This window comes from Gracilinanus agilis, chromosome 6, assembly GCF_016433145.1.
Source record: "Gracilinanus agilis isolate LMUSP501 chromosome 6, AgileGrace, whole genome shotgun sequence".
NCBI classification, from domain to species: domain Eukaryota; kingdom Metazoa; phylum Chordata; class Mammalia; order Didelphimorphia; family Didelphidae; genus Gracilinanus; species Gracilinanus agilis.
Genome location: NC_058135.1, coordinates 279,133,527 through 279,154,484, shown reverse-complemented (window position 1 = coordinate 279,154,484; position 20,958 = coordinate 279,133,527). Strand labels below are relative to the sequence as shown.

General features: G+C 37.1%; 1 protein-coding gene across 1 annotated transcript in view; it reads right to left on the bottom strand.

The window, feature by feature from the left end:
• The window catches only part of LOC123251501 (olfactory receptor 9Q1-like), a 58,285-nt gene extending 37,530 nt beyond the window's left edge, over positions 1 to 20,755 (bottom strand). The window contains exon 1 of the mRNA XM_044680768.1: positions 20,100 to 20,755. Within this exon, the coding sequence (XP_044536703.1) occupies positions 20,100 to 20,755 (656 nt within the window). The remainder of the gene's footprint in view (positions 1 to 20,099) is intronic.
• Positions 20,756 to 20,958: the final 203 nt, after the last annotated feature.

The following is a 20,958-nucleotide window of genomic DNA, read 5'->3' as shown; positions in this document are numbered from 1 at the left end:
ATATATATGTACATATATATGTGGGGGGGGTGTTCTGTGACCTTAATCTACCACATCATTATAATGGATAATATGTTTCATCATAAGTGCTCTGAAATCATAAACAGTCATTGTATTTGTTGTGGGGGGCTTGAGGTAACCCCCGGGGTTCGGGAAGGGTGCCTTTTTGCAAGGATGCAAGACTCCAAAACTTAGCTTAAAAATAAAAAGAGAAATTTATTAATTTACAAGGTAATGTTAAATCTAGCCAAGAAGACATCCTCCTAGGGGGAACAGCATGGATGGAAAGCTGTTTCCAGATGACATGACCTCTGGGGTCTTTATACTCTTTACAACAGTGGAGACATGACTTTGTGCCATGCTGAAGACATGACTTTAGAGTGGTAATGCCTGAGGCATGGGCAGGTAGGATTGGTCATCTGACCGGGGTCTGCCTGAAGACATAGGGGGTGACTCTCATAGTTTAGGGGTCATGGCAGGTAGATGTCTTAGATACAACCTGAAGGTATTAAGGCATAGTCTGGATATGAACCTCTCTGTCCATCTAAAGGATGATACAAGGATGGTCTTGCAAAAGATCCTTTCAGGGTCTTGGAGGAGTTATCAGATGTTTTGGGGTTAGGAGTCACAAGGATAGAAGAGAGCAAATAAATTTCCCTGCTTATAGTTTGCCTGAAGCACTTCTATGGTTTTAGGGATACAATGCCCATGCCAGTATTGACCATAGTTATTACAGCTCTCGGAGTTGTTTGTTTTACAGTGCTATTAATTGTTGAAACCTCTCTCCTGGTTCTGCTCATGCCATTCTTCATCAATTTGTAAAAGTCCTCAAAAATGTTCATTTTTATAATATTTATGTTACAGTCTAAATTGTCCTTCTGGTTCTAGTGACTTCCCTCTGAGTTATATAAGTCTTTCCATGACTCTTTGGAATCATCTATTTCCTCATCTCTTATAGTGCAATAGAATCCATAACACTGGTGTACCTCAATTTCTTCAGTTATCATTCAAATGATAGACATCCCCTTAGTTTCTGCTACAAATATATTGGTACTTAACCTTTTTCCTTTTTCTTTCATCTCTTTTGGGTATAGGTCTAACAGTGGCATAGAAAGGCCAAGAGCCACCTACTATTCAGGAATACTGATAGAACCAGGAAGAAGAGAAAGGAATATAGGAGAGTATATTCAGGGAGGGATTAGTCATAAATAAAATAAACCTTAAGCTTGGAGAGGTGCTTGTAAAGAAAAGGTTAAAAAGAAAAGGCATCAACTTGAAATAAACAGGAAAAGAATAGAATAGAGGGGGGAGAGGATAATAGAATAGAATGAAGGAAAATAAATAATTAACCACCATAACTATGATTTTGAATGGGATGAACTCACCCATGAAATTGAAATGAAATGAAAGAGGTTAGCAGAATAGGTTAGAAAACAAAATCCAACAATATGTTGTTTACAAGAAACACACTGGAAATATAAAAGCAAATGCTTAAAATTAGAGGTTGGAGCAAAATATATTAGCTGAGCAGAAAAGAATTCAGTGGTAGCAATTATGACTTCAGAGAAGTCAGAAGCAAAAATAGAAAATTAAAAGAGAAACATGGCAATGACATTTTGCTAAGAGGAACATACACAATGAATTTATTTCATTAAAATATGTACCCAGTGGCAAAGCTTTTAAGTGCTTAAAGGAAAATCTATATGAATTACAAATTCCAAGTCCCAGTCCAAGCCTGAAGTGAGGCCCCAAGCACAGGACAGTTCACATGGGCCTGGTTGGTGTAGGCCCAGAAGGATGCTTAAGCCTAAACCAAGGCCCCAAGCCCCAGTGAAAGGCAATTGTAAAGACACCTAGTTGGTGTGAACCCAAGAGAGGCCCAGAGTCTTTGCACAAGCCCTCAGTGAAGTTCTGAATCCCAGCACAAAGTAGTCTACATGGTATGCCTAGTCTATGTAAGCTCAGAGCAAGGCATAAATCCCCTACCCAAGCTCGAAATGAAGTTACAAGTCCTAGGGCAAGGCAGTCCACAGTGTGCCTTACCTGATTAAGCCCAGAGTGAAGCCCAAAGCCCCTGCCCAAGTCTGGGGCAAGACTCTGAATGCCAGGACAGGGTAGATCTCAGTGTTCTGAGATCTGCAAGCCATCAGAAGTCCCAGAGGATGATTGAATCAGGAGTGTTAGTTATCTTTCAGAGCTCCCAGCTCATAAGCCATCATACCTCTGGGAAGAACAAAAACTTGCAGAAACTAGAATTAGAGTTAAGGGTAACATCAAGGAAAAACAGAGTGCACCCTCTGCCCTAAGAACAGAATTTACCATTAAGATAAAAGTAAAAGTCAAAATAAAGGTTGGGGAAATGAACAGACATCAAAAACAAAAAACACCTAACCATAAAATTTTTTTCTGGAGAAAAAAATAGCAAGGCACAGACTCAGAAGGAGACTGTGAAAGGAAAACAGATGCAAGCAAAACTTCAAAGAAAAATATGAATTGGTCTCAAGATTTGGAAGAGCTCAAAAGGATTTCAAAAATCAATTAAGAGAGTAAGTGGAAAAAATGGGGAAGAGAAATGAAATCAATGCAAAACAGAATTACCAAAAGGAAAAAGAGGTACAAAAATCCAATAAAGGAAACAGTTTCTCAAAAAGTAGAATTGGCCTAGAAAAGGAGGTTTAAAAGCTCACAAAGGGAAATAATTCCTTAAAAATTAGAATTGAGTAACTAGAAGCTAATAATTTCTTGAGACCTAAGGAACAATAAAACAAAATCAAAAGAATGAAAAAACAGAAGAAAAAATGAAATATCTCATTGGAAAAACACTTGATATAGAAAATAGACCCAGGAAAGATAATTTAAGGATTATTTTACTACCTGAAAGCCACGATAAAAAAAAAAGTCTACACATTGTATTATAAAAAATTATCCAAGAAAATTGCTCTGATATTCTTGAACAAGAGGGTAAAATTGAAATTGAAAGAATCCAAAGATCACTTCCTATGAATCCTCAAATGACAACTCCCAGGAATACTATTAAAGAATTCAAGAGCCCCAACTCCCAGAAATACTATTCAAGAATTCAGGAGCCCCCAAACCACGGAGGAAATGGTGCAACCAGCCAGAAAGAAACAATTCAAATACCATGGTACTAGAGGCAAGATTACACAGGATTTAACAGCCTTCACATTAAAGATAAGAACACTTGGAATAGGATATTCTGGAAGGTAAAAGAAGTATATTTAAAACTTGGAATCATCTACTCAGAAAAACTAAGTATATTCTTTCAGGAGAAAAAAATAGAGTAATAAAATTGAAGATTTACAAGCATTCCTGATGAAAAGATCAGATCTAAACAGAAGATCTGACATCCAAATACAAGACTCAAGAGAACTATAAAAAAGCAAACAAGAAAGAGAAAATTTAAGGGATTCAAATGGGTCAAATTGTTTAGATTACAATGTGGAAAGATAATATCTGTAACTCCTAAAGTTTTATCTGTATTAAGAGAGTTAGGAGGATATATAGACAGAAAATGTGGGAATAAGCTGATTTGGATGACATGATATACAAAAAATAAAAAGCAAGGGGTGAAAAAAGAGTCTTGCATTGAGAGGAAAAGGAAGAGAAAGAGAAAAGGGAAGGGAGAAATCCTAAAAAGGTACAAAAACTACCACAGTAGAGGGGAGGATGAGGGTATTGATGGAAAATGCTTAAACGTTACTCTCATCAGAACTGACTCAGAAAGGAAATAACAACTATATTCATTCAGGTATAGAATCCTACCTTGCCCTATAGAGAAGTAGGAGAGGAATAAGACAGGAAGGAGTAATAGAAGGTAGGGGAACTAGGAGTGGTGATTAAAAGCAAAATACTTGTGAAGAGGGACAGAGTGAAAGAAGAGAGAAAAAGCAGGATCAAAAGGGGAAAAGAAGATCCAGGGGAATATATAGTTGGTAATCATAAATATGAATGTGAATGGGATTAACTCATCCATAAAATGGAAATGGATAGCAGAGTGGATTAAAAACCAGAATCCTATGATATATTGTTTATAAGAAACATATCTGAGGCAGGGAGACACTTATAGAGTAATAGTAAGGGACTGGAGCAGAATTTGTTGGGCATTATCAGAAGTAAAAAAAAGAGTATCAATCATGATCTCAGACAAAGCTAAAACAAAAATCGATCTAATTAAAAGAGTAAGAAAGGAAATTACATCTTTCAAAAAAGTACTATAATCAATGAAGTAATATCAGTACTAAACATATATGCACCAAATGGTATAGCCTCAAAATTTTTAAAGGAGAAATTAAATGAACTTCAGAAGTAAATAGACAGTAATACTATATTTGTGGGGGACCTCGACTTCCCCCATTCAGATCTAGATAAATCAAACCAAAAATAAATAAATAAATAAAGCATGAAGGAAGTGAATGAATTTTTTTTAAATAGAACTAATACATCTCTGGAAAAAATTAAATGAGAATAGGAAAGAATATACCTCCTTTTTTAGCAGTATATGGCACCTACACAAAAAACTGAGTGGTTCTAGGATATTAAAAACTTCACAACCAAATGCAGAAAGGCAGAAACAATAAATGCACCCCTTTCATACCATAATACAAAAGAAAATATAATAAATTATTCAATATACCCTTGTCCATGGAAAGACAAATCAGAAAACTAAATGGAAACTAAATAATATAATTCTAAAAAGGGGTGGGTCAAAGAAAAAATTATGGAAACAATCAATAATTTCATTAAGAAGAATGAAAATAAAGAGACAACATATCAAAATTAATGAGAAGCAGCCAAAGCAATACTTAGGGGGAATTTTATATCTCTAAACTCTTGCATCAATAAAATATAAAAAAACAAATCAATAAATTGGGCATGCAACTAAAAAAAAAACTAAAAAAGGAACAAATCAAAAATCCCAAATAAAGACAAAATTGAAAATCCTAAAAAGTGAAGGAGAAATTAATAAACCTGAAAGTAAGAGAACAATTGAACTACCAAATAAGCCTAGGAGTTGGTTTTATTAGGGAAAAAAATAAAATAGAGCATTGGTTAATTAGATTTTAAAAAGGAAAGAAGAAAATCCAATAAACAGTATCAAAAATGAAAAGGATAAATTCACCATGAAATAAGAAGAAATTAAAGCAATCATTAGAAGCTATTTTGCCTAGTTATATGCCAATAAATCTAATAACCTAAGAGAAATGACTTATGAAATTATAAATTGCCTAAATTAATAAGAGAGGAAATAGAATCCTTAAACAATTCCATTTCAGAAAAAGAAATTGAACTCCTCAGTGAGTTCCTTAAAAACAATCCCCAGGGTCAGACAGATTCACAAGTGAATTCCAATACTATATAAACTATTTGGGGAAATAGGCAGAGAAAGAATCCTACCAAATTCCTTTTATGGCACAAATATGGCACTTTTACCTAAGCCAGAAAGAGCAAAAACAGAAAAAGAAAATTATAGGCCAATTTCATTAATGAAAACAGATGCAAAAATTTTAAATAAAATACTAGCAAGGAGACCAGCAATATATCACAAGAATTATTCACCAGGTAGGACTTATACCAAGAATTCCGAACACTAAACTATCACTCTTTTCAAATGATATGATGGTGTTAGAAAACCCTAGAAAATCAACTAAAAAACTAGTTGAAATAATTAACAACCAGCAAAGTTGCAGGATATAAAATAAATACAAATAAATGATTAGCATTTCTATGTATTGCCAACAAAGTTCAACAGCAAGAGATAGAAAGAGAAATTCCATTTAAAATAACTATAGACAATATAAAATAACTGGGAATACATTTGCCAAGACAAACACAGGAATTATATGAACACAGTTATAAAACATTTTTTCACACCAATAAAGTCAAATCTAAGCAATTGGAAAAATATTAATTGCTCATAGGTAGGCCAAGTTAATATAATAAAAATGATAATTTTATCTAGTTTAATTTATTTATTGTGCCATACTACCAAAAAAATTTATAGAACTAGGAAAAATAGTAACAAAATTCATTTGGAAGAACAAAAGGTCAATAATATCAAGGAAATTCATGAGAAAAAATGTGAAGAATGATGGCCTAGCAGTACAATATCTCAAACTGTACTATAAAGCAGTAATCATCAAATCAGTCTGGAATTGGCTAAGCAATAGACTGATGGATCAATGGAAAAGAATAACTATACCATATACAGGAGTAAGTAACCTTAGCATCCTAGAGTTTGATAAATCCAAAGATCCCAGCTTTGGAAATAAGTGCTTACTATTTGACAAAAACCCCTAGGAAAACTGGAAAACAATATGACAGAAACTAGATTAGGCCAATATCTCACAACCCATACCAAGATAAGGTCAAAATGGGTATATGATTTAGATATGATATATAGATAAGTATGATGCTATAAGTAAATTAGGGAAATATTGAATAGCTTACCTGGAAGATCTATGGAAAGGGGAGGAAGATATAAAAAGCATTAGAAGATATAGAATGAAAAAATGATTATATTAAATTAAAAAGCTTTTGTACAAACAAAACCAATGTAACCACGATTAGGAGGCAAACAACAAACTAGGGGGGAAATTTTATAACAAACTTCTGTGGTAAAGATCTTATTTATTATATTTATAGAGAACTAAATCAAATTTATAAGAATACAAGTCATTTCCCTATTGACAGATGGACAAAGAATATGAACAAGCAGGGGGAAGCTGGGTAGCTCAGTGGATTGAGAGTCAGGCCTAGAGACGGGAGGTCCTAGCTTCAAATCTGACCTCAGACACTTCCCAGCTGTGTGACCTTGGACAAGTCACTTGATCCCCCCATTGCCTACCCTTACCACTCTTCTGACACAGTACTGACTCCAAGACAGAAGGTAAGGGCTTTAAAAAAAAAGAATATGAACAAGCAATTTTCAGATGAAGAAATCAAAGCTATCAATAATCATATGAAAAAATGTTCTTAATCACTTGATCAGAGAAATGTAAATTAAAATAACTCTGAGACATCACCTCACACCTATCAGATTGGCCAATCTGATAGTAAAGGAAAGTGATAAATGTTGGAAGGAATGTTATAAATTGGGACCCTAATGCATTGTTGGTGGAGCTATGAAATGATTCAAACATTTTGGAGGGGCAATTTGGAACTATGGCTAAAGAGCTATAAAACTTTATATAACTTTTATTCCTATCTATTGGGTCTCTATACCAAAGAGATCATAAAAGAGGGGGAAAGGGCCTACTTGTATAGAAATATTTCTAGCAGCTCTTTTCATGGTGGCAAGGAATTGAAAACTGAGGTAATGTCCATCAATTGGAGAATGACTGAACAAATCGTGGTATATGTTGGTGATGGAATACTCTTGTGCTCTAATAACTGATAAGCAGGATGATTTCAGAAAAAGCTGGAAAGTACATGAGTGAAATAAGTAGAACTGAGAGAACACTGTACACAGTAGCAGCGATATTGTACAATGATCAACTGCAAAAGAATTAGCTACTCTCAGCAATACAATTATCTGAGACAAAGCTGAAGGATTTATGACAAGGAATGCTATCCACCTCCAGAGAAATAACTGTTGGAGTTGGATACAGACCAAAACATACTATCTTTCACATTAATCTATTTACAATTTTATTTTGGAGTTTAGGTTTTATATGAGTATTCTCTTATAACAATGACCAATATGGAAGTATATTTTGTATGAGGATATATGTATAACCCAGATTAAATTGCTCACTATCTCCAAAATGGGGAGGAAAGGGGGAGACAATTTGAAATTTATAGTTTCAGAAAACCGATGTTGAAAATTATTACATATAATTGGAAAAATAAAAATATCTCTAAATTAGAAAACTGATGTTGGTCATTTAAGTTTCAATATCTCTTGATTTTCATTCTCAGCTCCCCTTCTATTGATATTATTCCCCAACATCACCACTATCTCCTTCCTTCTTTCCCTACTGCTGTACCCCTTTATTTTTTGTAGTGATTTTCCAATAGTCCAGTTAAATAATAATGAGTGTCACCAGGGTAATGACTTTGTCAGGGGATTGAAAGGGTTGTATATGAGTGATATTGTGAAGGTAAAAAAAGATAAGATTTAGCAACAGACTGGATATGTGTGGTGAGTAAGAGTGAGAAATCAAAAATGATGCAAAATTTGTAAGCCTGGGTGACTATGGGGATAATGATAGTCCAGAAGGGAAATTCAGAAGAGGCAAGGATCTGTTCAGTAGTGGGGGTGGAAAGATAATGTGTTCTCTTCTGGATATATTGAATTTGAGATGTCTACAGGTCATGTAGTTCAAGATGTCCAATAGTCCCTTGGTGATACAGGACAAGAGCCTTGGAGAGAAACTAGGATTGGAAATAAAGATCTGGGAATAATTGCATAGAGATGGTAATTGAACCCATAGGAGATAATGAGATCTGAAAGGTGTTTTTCTCTGTATTATCAACATCCAAATATTATTTCCTGAAGTCCTATCACATAGCTTGCCCCAAAGAAAGAATAGATTCATTGAGCCTGGATCCTCATCCTATCTTGACTCATGACTCATTATACTTGGACCACAATGCTTAAATTTCCCCAGTTGGAAAAAAATGTCAGTAATTCTATTTGTTGTCATGCTTACCAACTGGTACCAGATTATAGAAGAGAGACACTTTGTAAATACAAGAATTAGCTTGACTCCAAATCACCTGGAGAGAATCTAATTGGAACCTCTGTAGGCACACTGGTGGTAAGAACAAGATGCTCTGAAACTTTGAAATGTGCCCTCTCTTGGGGTCAAGCACTTATCAATTGCTGACTCTCTAAGCAAGAATGTCTCCCAAGGCTCCAAGTATTCTGAAATACTTTCTCTATGCCCTCTACATTGTCTCTCTTGAAGATCTCATTATCTCCCATGGGTTCAATTATCATCTCAATGCAGATGTCTTCCAAATCTATGCAGCCATTCATAATCCCTCTGGAACTCCAGTCTGGTATTGCCAATTGCCTGTTGGAAATCTCTTAGCAGCATCTCCCATTGGTATCTCAAACACAGCATATCCAAAACGAAGCTCATTATTTTCCCCATTAAATCCACCCATTTCCAAACTTCTTTAGGTTTTCTCTTTAGGGAACCATCTTATTTCCAATCACTTTAATTTATAAAGTTGGGGTCATCCATGACTCACCATTCTTTCTTATCTCTCACTCATATCCAGTCATTTGCTAAGTCTTATTGACTTAATCAGCACATCTCTGATCCAACACATCTTTCTAGTTCCATGACCACGACTTTAATATAAACTGTCTCTACTACTGCTTAAGTATGCCAAATGCCATTTTCCAAACTTTTATCTCTCCCTTGGCAATCCATCCTTCCATTAGCTGCTTATATAATCTTCCTAATTCACTCTAAGGCACTTAAAACTTTTTCAAAGACTTTGTATACCATTGTGTATTCAGAGAAGCCTTGTAGGACAAATAGAAGATGTATTGCTCTCCCTTCCCTCTTTCTTTAAACGAAGAAACTAAGACACAGGAACATGAAAGATCTTGCCCCCAGACTACTCAGTAACAATTCAATTCAACAAAAATGTATTAAGTTCCTAACATATGAAAGACATTGAGCATTCAAAGACAAAAACAAAATAGACTTTTCCTAAAAGAACTTATATTCTAGTAGGGGAGGATAGAATGCAACCCCTAGTAAATTCTCTTTGGACTAACTTCCACTACTGCCCATAGAATAAAAACTCCTTGAGAGTAAAATTATTCCTTTCTTTGTATTTGTGTCTCCAGGACTTAGCACAGTCCCTGACACATAGCAAGTATTTAACTAACTTTGCTGATTAGTTGATTGATCTAGGTAATGGGGCCCTAGAAGAGAACCACTGAGGACAGCTAGGTAGTACAGTGGATAGAGCATCTCGCCTAGAGCTAGAAAGACATGGGTTCAAATTTTACTTCAGACACTTCCTAGCTATGTGACTCTGGGCAAATCACTTAACCCTTTTTGCTTTTCCCTTTTGTCTTAGTGTTACTAAAACAGAAAGAGTTTTATGAAGAAGAAGGGGAAAAGAGAGGGGACAGAATAAAAGAGGGAGCGAAAGAGAATGAGGTAGAGAAGAAAGAGGAAAAGGAACAGGAAGAGAAGGAGGAGAAAGAGAATCACTAAGTTCCTTACAACTGAATTATCCTTGACTAAATGCAGTATAAAGAACAAATAAAGTCATTGTTCAGAGGTGCCAAACCCAAATACAAATAGATCCTTTTGGGCCACCAATTGACTTACAAAATCACAAATTAACTGTATGTTTATTTATTTTGTTAAACATTTCCCAATTATATTTTAATCTGGTCCCTATGGCCAGAGGGATATGAGTTTGAGACCTTTTCTCTATGGTACTTGGAACATAGAAAATCAGGAAGCCCCAGTAAAAGATAAAACTTCAGAACAGGGTATCAGATTTAGAAGGAGACTTACAACAGAAAACACATAATATCAAAACTTAGATAAGTCTGTAAAACATAGAACATCTGTATTCCAATAGGACTTAGAACATAGGAAATCATAGGATATCCAGCAAGTTTCCGTAGCATAATACTTATTGTGTTTGACTAATACATAGCATATCGAAGTATAGACTATCAGATTTAGAAAGGACCTTAGGACATAGTATTTGAGAGTTCTAGAAAGATCTTAAGAACATAGAGCAACTATTTGTCTAGGGCAGTTATGGGCAATCTTTTGATCTTGGTGTGTCAAAATTCACCAAAAAATCAAGCATAACTCAGGTGGTGTGTCACTTTGAGAAAGAAACCATAATTTCATTATATTTATACTTTAAATAACAAAAATGTATAATTGTAATATATAACTGTATTTAATAAACCAAAAACTCCAAGCAGCACCTTTCCAGATTCTCAAGCTTTGATCTCAAGTCGACAAACACCTAAGCCCAGATGCTGTCTTGAAATTCTGCAAGTTACATCTCCAAATCATCAATTTGCATCCATTGGAAACCATTTAATTCAAACTATTGTAGACTACTACAACAGGATACTTAATTATTTTCATGATCTGTTCTAGGCTTCTAAATTGATTAAATCTATCACTGAACTGGTCAAGTAACTAGTCTAAAATATGCTGGTACTTTATATGCAAGGGTTCCATTTCATTTTGAACAGCTGCATTGGCCTTCTCAAAATACTTTGTCACTTGAGGAAAATACTTATAAGTTTTAGTTTCTACATCTCGCTTGAAAATTTTAAGTTTACCTTCAAAAGCTTTTATGTATCCAAACATAATGTCAATACTTTTGCCAAAATCTTGTAACTTTAAATTCAGCTCATTAATATGAAAACAGAGATCTGTAAAAAACATCAGATGTTGACCCATTCATCATTATTGAGCTAAGGAAAGTTTCCCAGATCCTTATCCTCAAGAAATACCTTAATTTCTTCAAAGCACTCCACAAAGTGCTCAAGAACTTTGCCTCGGCTCAGCCATCTTACATTATTGTACATCAGCAGTCCACTATAAGTGGAATCAACCTCCAGTAAAAGTGCAGAAAATTCTCACTTGCGAAGGGGGCGAGCAGCTATTAAACTAACTATTTTTGTAACAACCGCCATTAAGTTGGTTAAGTCAGTGAATTCTGCCTTGGCACATAAAGCCTCCTGATGGATAATACAATGAAAAGGCACAATCAGATATCCAATAGCTTCCATAAACAATCTGACAAATCAGACTTTTTCCCCACCATGTGTGGTGCCCCAACTGTCGTCACTGACACAACTTTAGAGATATCAATGCTTAGGTCACAGAATGTTTGTATGACAACCTTACATATTTTGCTTCCTGATGTACTTTTTGGCACTGATACTAACTTTATCGACTCTTCTCTCATTTTGAGACCATCAGAATATCAACCAGTATTGGCTAGCTGAGCATGTGATGTGACATCAGTAATTTCATCAAGAGATAGAAAAATATTTACAATTACTTATGTCTCTCTTTAATTGATGTTGTACATTTGTGTTAAATCTCATTATTCAGTCTTTTATGATATTTCTACTGAGTGGTAACTCAAATATTCTCTTAATAATTGCATCTTTATTCTGCAAATTGTGAAACAGAACTGGTGCACATCTTAGGAGAGTTTCTTTAATAAATTCTCCCTCACCGAGTGCTTTTCCATGCTGAGCTATGGAGTGAGCAATGCTCAAACTTGCAGATGTTAAATTTGTAGAGTCTTTTACAAATTTAAGGTTGGAATTAGATTGGCTCTTATAAAGGTATAGCTGCCTGGAAATGTATTCCTTCCTTTCATCTTCAATTTTTTTCAAGAGCTGGGAATGATTAGTTTCAAAATGTCTATTTATATTCCATGTTCTGCTTACCACCATTTCAGTACATAGAATGCAAAATGATCTGCCATTTTTTTCTATAATGTCATACATCTTGGTCCATATCTCTTGAAAGGGTCAGCTACTGCTATTACCACTTCCTTACTTAAAGTTGTTTTTTTTTTATTTTGGGGGCAGAAGATAGAATTATAGATAGCCTGTTAGGCAATTAGGGGTTCACTAGCCTAATTGACAACAAGATGGCACATGTAACTGTCATTTAGGAAAGGGCAGGGTTAATAAGCAGAAAGAGAGGTTAATAAGGATGCACAACAGTAATAGTGGTGAAACAGAGTCTACACCATGCTGCAAGATGGCATTTCTTAAGTAAATTTAGATGGCTGCCACTATTTCTAATGGCAGGAAATGGTACCCATAGCACAGGCTCTCACCTCTCCCAGCCAACCCCCTCACTTATCTCAGTAATGATGGTCAATTAGAAATCCACGACTCCCCAGAACTATAGATTGGATGATGGTCCAGTGGTTATGTGGTTGCTGGCAGTGACAATCACAGGGCCCCCAGAGATGCATCCCCTGCGGCATTCCACTACTCCCTGCTTCGCTGGCCAGAAGTGAGGTCAAAGGTCCCCTAATGGCCTGGAAGTCCCAGAATTAGACACTCCATGCTGGAGTTCTGTTGTTCTACAGACCTCTGGCACAGAGTGTCTACACTATACTACAGCAAATGTTTCATCCTTGGCATGCAGCCCCATACTTCTCTGTATGCAGCCACATGTCATTGAAAATGGCTACATGTCACTGACACGTGTGTCATAGGCTCACCATCAGGGGTCTAGGGCAACTTGGATGAAGAAAGACTTTCTGAGTTCCAAGAAGTGCTACTAGGGAGTGGAGAGGGAATAAATGAAGGGTTTTCAAGCTGGGGAGTAACATAAGCCACTTGTTCATGTTACATATGTTGGAAGAAATAGCTATGTTGTTAGGGACTACGCATTAAGAAAATTACTAGGAAAGAAATTTAAAGGATAGTCTAAAAAGGGAAGATGCTGAAGGCAAGAAGCCCTATTAGGAGGCTAACATAATAGTCCAGACTAAAGATAAGAATATCCTGGATGATGGTGTTTATAGTAGTAAAAAAGAGGAGGCAGGTACAAAAGACAATGAAGGAAAAGTCAGAGAATTTTCCAACAAATTTAATGTAGGATGGAAAGAGTAGGATGGAGCAAAAATGATGCTAAGTTTTCAAGTCCAATTGTAAACTGAGGAGACCAGACTATACCATCCCTGTCATACAATCTGGCTCTGTCATTCCATGTTCTTCATTCTAACATTTCTTGTTCTAAGATCTCTCCCAGTCGTGACTTCCTTTGTTCTCCTATACTTTAAAGTTCTGGTCTGAGTTCTAAGATCTCTCTGGTCTCTGATATTTTATGTTCACATTCTGTGTCCTAAGGTTCCTCAGAACTCTCTATTATCTAGTCTAAATGTTATACAAGTACCATTTGTTGTTCACTCATTCTAGTCATGTCCAACTCTTAGTGACTCCATTTTGGGGATTTTCTTGCCAAATTTACTGGAGAAGTTTGCCATTTCCTTCTCCAGCTCGTTTTATAAATAAGGAACTGAACCAAACAAGGTTAAATGATTTGTCCTGGTTCCTATAGCTAATATCTGAGGCCAAATTTGCCTTCAGGAAAGATGATTTTTACTGTTTTCATGACCAGTACTCTATATACTGGGCCATCTATTGCCTGTATGCACACCAAAATTGCTTCTAAAGAAGGGAAAAGCAGCATTTCCCTGAAGCTCTCACTATAAAGGACTCTGAAGCTGACAGTGAGTTGTACTGTGGAGGTCATAGGCTCTGCAGTACCCTTTACCCATCACTAAGCTTGCACTGGAAAAAAAAAGTTTAAAAAACAGACTCTGCTACCCCCTACTGCCCTGAGGGTTAACATGAGTGTTTTTCAAAAACATGGGGTCCTGGGGGCAGCTGGGTAGCTCAGTGGAGTGAGAGTCAGGCCTAGAGACGGGAGGTCCTAGGTTCAAACCCGGCCTCAGACACTTCCCAGCTGTGTGACCCTGGGCAAGTCACTTGACCCCCATTGCCCACCCTTACCACTCTTCCACCTACGAGACAATACACCGAAGTACAAGGGTTTAAAAAAAAAAAAACATGGGGTCCCAGAGGAGATGTTTCTCCAGTAAAAGCAAATTCAGGGAGCTCTCAGTCATTGAAAGGACAAAACAGGGAAGGGCATCAAAGAAGAAACTTCCAGAAAGCAAATTTCACAGCTGATGTTGATATTTACATCATACTATTTTTTCTTAATTAGAGAAAGACATCTCTAAATAAATTCACATTCGCAGATTCCCATCATTCCCAAAAACCCACTTATTTTCAATGCTGAAAAAATGTCAGCCATATCATAACCCATCACAGGAAACTGCAAGGAAAAGGTCCAAAATGATAGGCATCCTGCATTTGAGGAGTTGATCACTCATGGTCAACAAAGATGATCCCAGAAGCAACATTTTAGGCTAGCTCCTAACACAGAGAAAATGTCATGGAGACATCTCTGGCCCAGAAAAGAGACCCTGTAACAAATCAGGCCTAGAGCTGCCCTTTCTGTCCTCATCTACCCTGGAAGCCCCAATAGAACAAAGTTCTTTTAAGAGCTTGGCCCATTGGTTTAATTTTGTGCCCCAGAAACTTGTATAACAAAGTAAATATCTTAATGTTTTTTATTTGAAATGTTAATTCCTTGAAATTGTCCCTAGGCTGACAGAGTATCAGAGCAATCCTCTAAGTCACCTAATGTCAAAGACTGGGTCAAAAGGGTCGCTTCATCAATTTTGAATGAATTTTAGGGCACGACCTGACTCTCTAGCCCATACCCTGAGATCTTGATGTCAAGAACTAACTAGAAACCTGGGAAGCAAAATGAAATTATGAGATGGAAAGGGAACAAACATGGAAGGGGAAGACAGTCCTGCCATCTAAGCAGGAGATAGTCGGGGGAACTTGATATAGTTATCCATGAAAAATCCAAGATAATTCTAAACTAACTAGCTATGTGGCACAGCAAACAAAGCATTGCCCCAAGAATCAGGAAGACCTGAATTCAAATAGTTGTGTGGCATTAGGCAAGTCACTTAAACTTTCTCTGCCTCAGTTTCTTCATCTGTAAAATAGAGACAATAATAGGACCTATCTTACAACATTGTTGTGAGGATCAAACAAGATACTATTTGTAAAGTATTTTGCAAATCTGGGTCCTGTATTAGGATTATATATTATTATTGGAGTCACCAGTAAAACAGACAAGAAGTTGGGAATGTTGATTTGCAGTTTATAGGACCAATTGTCCTACATCATCGGATTTCATGGTAAAGAAGAAACCTTAGAGATCATCTTACATAACCCTCTTATCTTATCAATAGTGAAAGAGATCTGATCCAGATCCCACACCTAGAATTGACACTAAGATACATAGAATAATGCAGCGAGATATATATATATATATTTCCTCTTTTTTTCTCCATGACTAGAGATTGGGAGACTTTTACTAGGAATTTACCCCCTCTTTGATTTGATTCACAGTTCATTAGTGTTTGTTGTACATGGAAAATTTATAACTAATAATAGATCTAGCATGTCGTGCTCTTTGCCCAATGATCTTACCACTCCGTTACCTGGACTTCCAGTGTACAAGAGACTCATTCCCTATGATGCTTTTAAAAAAAAGTTGTCCCTTGTCTCATCTGCTGAGAAATCATTTCATGTGCATATATATCAATCTCCCCAATACAGGATGAGTTCCTGGGATGGATGGTCCTTTCCTGCCCCATCCTGGAATCTTAGTGCATCTCCTTATCACTGTAACATCCAAATCGATATGACCTCCAGGTATATCTGAACTGAAGGTTTTTAGTGGCTGCCATGAATGATCATTTGAAGACAGTTTCCAGGTCTACATGTCACAGGAATGACCAGCTGGGCTGGACTGGACTCAAGGAAGAAGACACAAAAGGTAGAAACACCAAGATTACGAGTCAGAGAAGGAAGAAGACAACCAAAGTGGGAAGAAAGACTGATGAGGTCATAGCCAAGGACTTCCATCATGCCCAGAGTGTTGTAATTATCAATATTTTCTTTTTACTGTTTCTGAAAGACTTGAGAGATAATGTAGGATCTGTGGGGCAGTAATATTTTGGCCATTCCTGCTGATGTCATATCTGAGGATATAATGCAATGGGATATTGCTTGAGACCTCACTTTTTGTATTGGACCCTTTGGCCATAGGACTCTAGGGAATGTACCTATCTGGGTACAAGAGATAGTGTAAGGGGACAGCTGGGTGGCTCAGTGGATTGAGAACCAGATCTAGAGATGGTAAGTCCTAGGTTCAAACCTACCCTTCCCAGCTGTGTGATCCTGAGCAAGTCACTTAACTTCCCATTGCCTAGCCCTTACCACTCTTCTGCCTTGGAATCAATACACAATATTGATTCTAAGATGGAAGGTAAGGGTTTGAAAAAAAGAGAGATGGTGTAAGTATGGATGTAGAATGTCTTGATTAGCCATATTTGGTTATTATATTATATTACATAGCCATGTTTGGTTAAGTCCAACTGCCACTACCCCTTCTTATGGGAAAACCAGGGGAAGTTAAATTAAATTTTTTTTCAGGGTTCAGAAGGGTCCTTGGAGACTGAAATTAATTTTAATATAACCACTTAACATGAAGCCCTGGTCTTGCAGCAGCAGTCAACTAAGATTCAGAATCATGGAAAGAGGTAGCTTGGGATCGGGATTTTTCTTATACTTGTTATACTATTTGTCATACAGTGCCTTCTTGCTATTAGAATGCTTTTCTAACTTAGCAAATTGTTTCCATTCTCGATAAGCTATGTGGTCACATCATCAATTCTAGTGGTCTACAGGGGGAGTTTCATTGGATGAGGGCTCAGTCCAGCATTATATTGAATCATTCTGAATCCAAACCCAAGGAGATTCCCAGGATAGCAATTTGGGGCCCTCTATCATCATCATCATCATCATAATTCTCATTTCAAAATTTTGTGAAGCACTTTTCTCAGAGAAAAAAACCCAAAACCTGTGAGGTAGGGAGTTTGCAGGGATTATTAACTCTACTTTACAGATAAAATAAAAATTCTAGCTTAGAGAGTTTGACTGACTTGTCCATGGTCACCCACCTAGTAAATGTCAGGAGAAGGATTCAGAGTTCCTCTAATTCCAAGTTCAGCACACTTTCTAGCACACCATGGGTGTCTGATGGTACATCAGGTTGGCTGTACACAGCTTGGGCAGTCAATAAAACCTAGCTGATGAAATTCTGTCTCCACAATTTGGAGTTTTTACTTCTAAGTGACAAAAAGAAGAATATTTAAGATACACATAAAAATGGAAAGACTAATATGAAATGAAATGAGCAGAACCAGGAGAACGTTGTACACAATAACAAATAAGGTATGATGATCAACTGTAAATGATTTAATTATTATTACAGCTCCAACAAACTCATGATGAAAAATAATATCCACCACCACAGAAGGAACAGATGGGGTCTGAATGCAGATTGAAACATGCCATTCTTCATTTTATTTCCTCCATAAGTTTTTCTGTAGTGTAAGCAATATGTTTCTTGTTTCACAACATGATGAACATGGAAATATGTATTATGTGATAATATATGTGCATCCTATATCATATTACCTGCCTTTCTGGGGAATGTTGAAGGGTAGAAGGGAGGGAGAAAAAAGGAATGAAACATAGATGTTCGGACATATCTAATGTGAAAATTTGTTTCTCTTGGATAAGCACATTTATTATAATTTATTACATATGTATAACAAATCATATATGTTCTATGATTATTATGTTACATATATGGTTATATATAAAAATGAGTGGTAACTAAACAAAGTGATTACTCATAAATATGAACAATATGTGAAAAATAAAATAAATCAAATTTTAAGTGGTGACAGAATACTATTATGCTATAAGGAAAGATGAACAGAATGATTTCAGAAAGCTGAAAAGACCTTCATGGACTGATGCAGAGTGAAATAAGCAGAACCAGAAAAACATTGTACACAGTAACAGCAATATTGTGGAATTATCAACTGTGATAGATGTTACTCTCTATCTCTAGAGTAGAGAGATGCTACTCTCACCAACACAAAAATCCAGGACAATTTTGAGGGACTTTTGATAAAGAATACTATCCACCTCCAGAGAAAGAACTATTGGAGTCAGAATGCAGAAAAAAACATGATTTTTCAATTGTTTATTTGGGTTGGTGTTTTGGAGTTTTGGTTTTATAAGATTACTCACTTGTAAAAATGAACAATATGGAAATTTTTTAATTAATAAAATTTAAAATAAATACAATGGTGGTATAAGCAAAAAATAAAATAAAATCACGAGAAGCCAATCCAGGTTAGCCTGACGTATTCAAAAGCAACAAAGTCAATAGAAAGGGGAATGTATGACAAGGCATGAAACTTTGGGTAAGGATATTCTTTATTTGTACCTCATTAAGATCCTCAAAACAAAATCCTATGAAGTAGACAATGCGCATTTCATTCACTCCCACTTGACAGATGAAGAAATTGAGTCTCAAAAAGACAAATGAACTTCTCCTGCCAGTACCGCTAATCCCATTCAAATTTCACAGCTGTTGGATTCAATCCAAATCAGCATACCTTTATTAAAGACATCTACTATGGGACAGACACTGGGTTAGGCACCAGAAATGTAAAGAAATGAAATAACTTGTATCCTCAAGGACTGATTTCCTCCAAACAACCTCATAGAATAAGGAAACAGGTATGATGTGCCCCAGTTTCTAGGTGACTAATAAATGCCTTGTTGTATGTTTGGTTCATTGAACTAACATGAGATAAATGGGACTTTTCATAGGATGCCAATATTCTAGGGAGAATGTCACATCTTCCAAAGGAGAGAGAGAACAATTCTGCTACAGTAATGCATGATTTCATGCTTCTCCTGAACAAATTCTTTCTTTTAGTGCCTCAACTTACAGTCTTTCTGAGATTCAAGGGGCAAATGCTGCCTCTCCTGAGGTCTCATGTCATGGCACCCCTCTTTAGAACTCTCTTTCTCTCTCTCTTCCTCTTCTTCTTCTTCTCTCTCACAAACACACTCATACACACACACACACACACACACACACACACACACGTGGGACTAAATGATAAGACTTTCTAGAGGATAAGTCATCACTCCTGGCAACTATATCCAGATTAAGACTTCTCTTGGGGTAACCACCTTGCCATCCCATGCCCAGCTCAGAGAACAGAACATAGCTACAGAACTATGAGTACCACAGGCACAGCAATGAGGTTTCTTTCAGCCTATGTCACTTCTGAAGACCTTTGTTCTCCTCAGGGCTTTTCTGATGGCCTCCTTCACCTCCTTGTTCCTTAGGCTGTAGATAAGGGGGTTCAGCATAGGGATGATCATTGTGTACATTACTGACACTATGCGTTCCTCCTGCAGAGAATTCCCTTCATTCCACCGCAGGTACATGAAGATGAGTGTGCCAAAGAAAAGGGAAACTGCCACAAGGTGGGAGGCACAGGTGGAGAAGGTCTTGACTCTTCCCCCTACTGAAGGGATGCTCAAAATGGCCCCAATGATAAACAAGTAGGATACCAGGATGACCACCATACAGAGAGGGATCACGAAAATGGCAAACACGATGATGACCATCTCCTGGGTGTAGCTGTCCCCACAGGTAAGCTTCAGTAGGGGTGGGAGGTCGCAAAAGACAAAATCAATCTGGTTGTCCCCACAGAAGGAGAGAGTGAAGGCAGCCGTAGTGCGTATTACAGCAGCAGACAGGCCAGCAGCATAAGCTGCAGTCACTAGGGCCACGCAGGTCTTCTTGGTCATGATGGTCACATAGAGAAGAGGCTGGCACACGGCCACATAGCGGTCATAAGCCATGGCAGCCAAGAGGTAACAGTCAATGGCACCTAAGAAGGTGAAGAAGAAGAATTGGGCAGCGCAGCGTTCATAGGACACAACCAGCCCCTGCCCATGCAGTATGGCCAGCACTTGAGGGGTGGTGACTGAGGAGTAGCAGATGTCCACAGAAGCAAGGTGGCTCAAGAAGAAGTACATGGGGGTGCTGAGTTGGGAGTCTGTGCATATCAGAATGACCATCCCTGAATTTCCCAGCAAGGTAATGACATAGAGACCGAGGAAAAACAGGAAGAGAGGAAGCCCCAGTTCTGGATGTTCAGTGAATGTGATAAAGAAAAACTCAGTCAAGATGGTATGATTCTTCCCAGCCATTTACTCAGTGGTACCTGAGAGAACTAACCAGGGAGGAGAGTTAGAGACCCTGGAATGAAGCAACTAGCCTCATTTATGAGAAACGTGAGCCCCAGAAATAAAATTCTCTGAGTCACTAAGCCTGGATCTATAGTTCCAGCTCAACCACTAACTAGCTAAATGACTCCAATGGGTCACTTCATCTCTCTGAAACTCAACTTTCA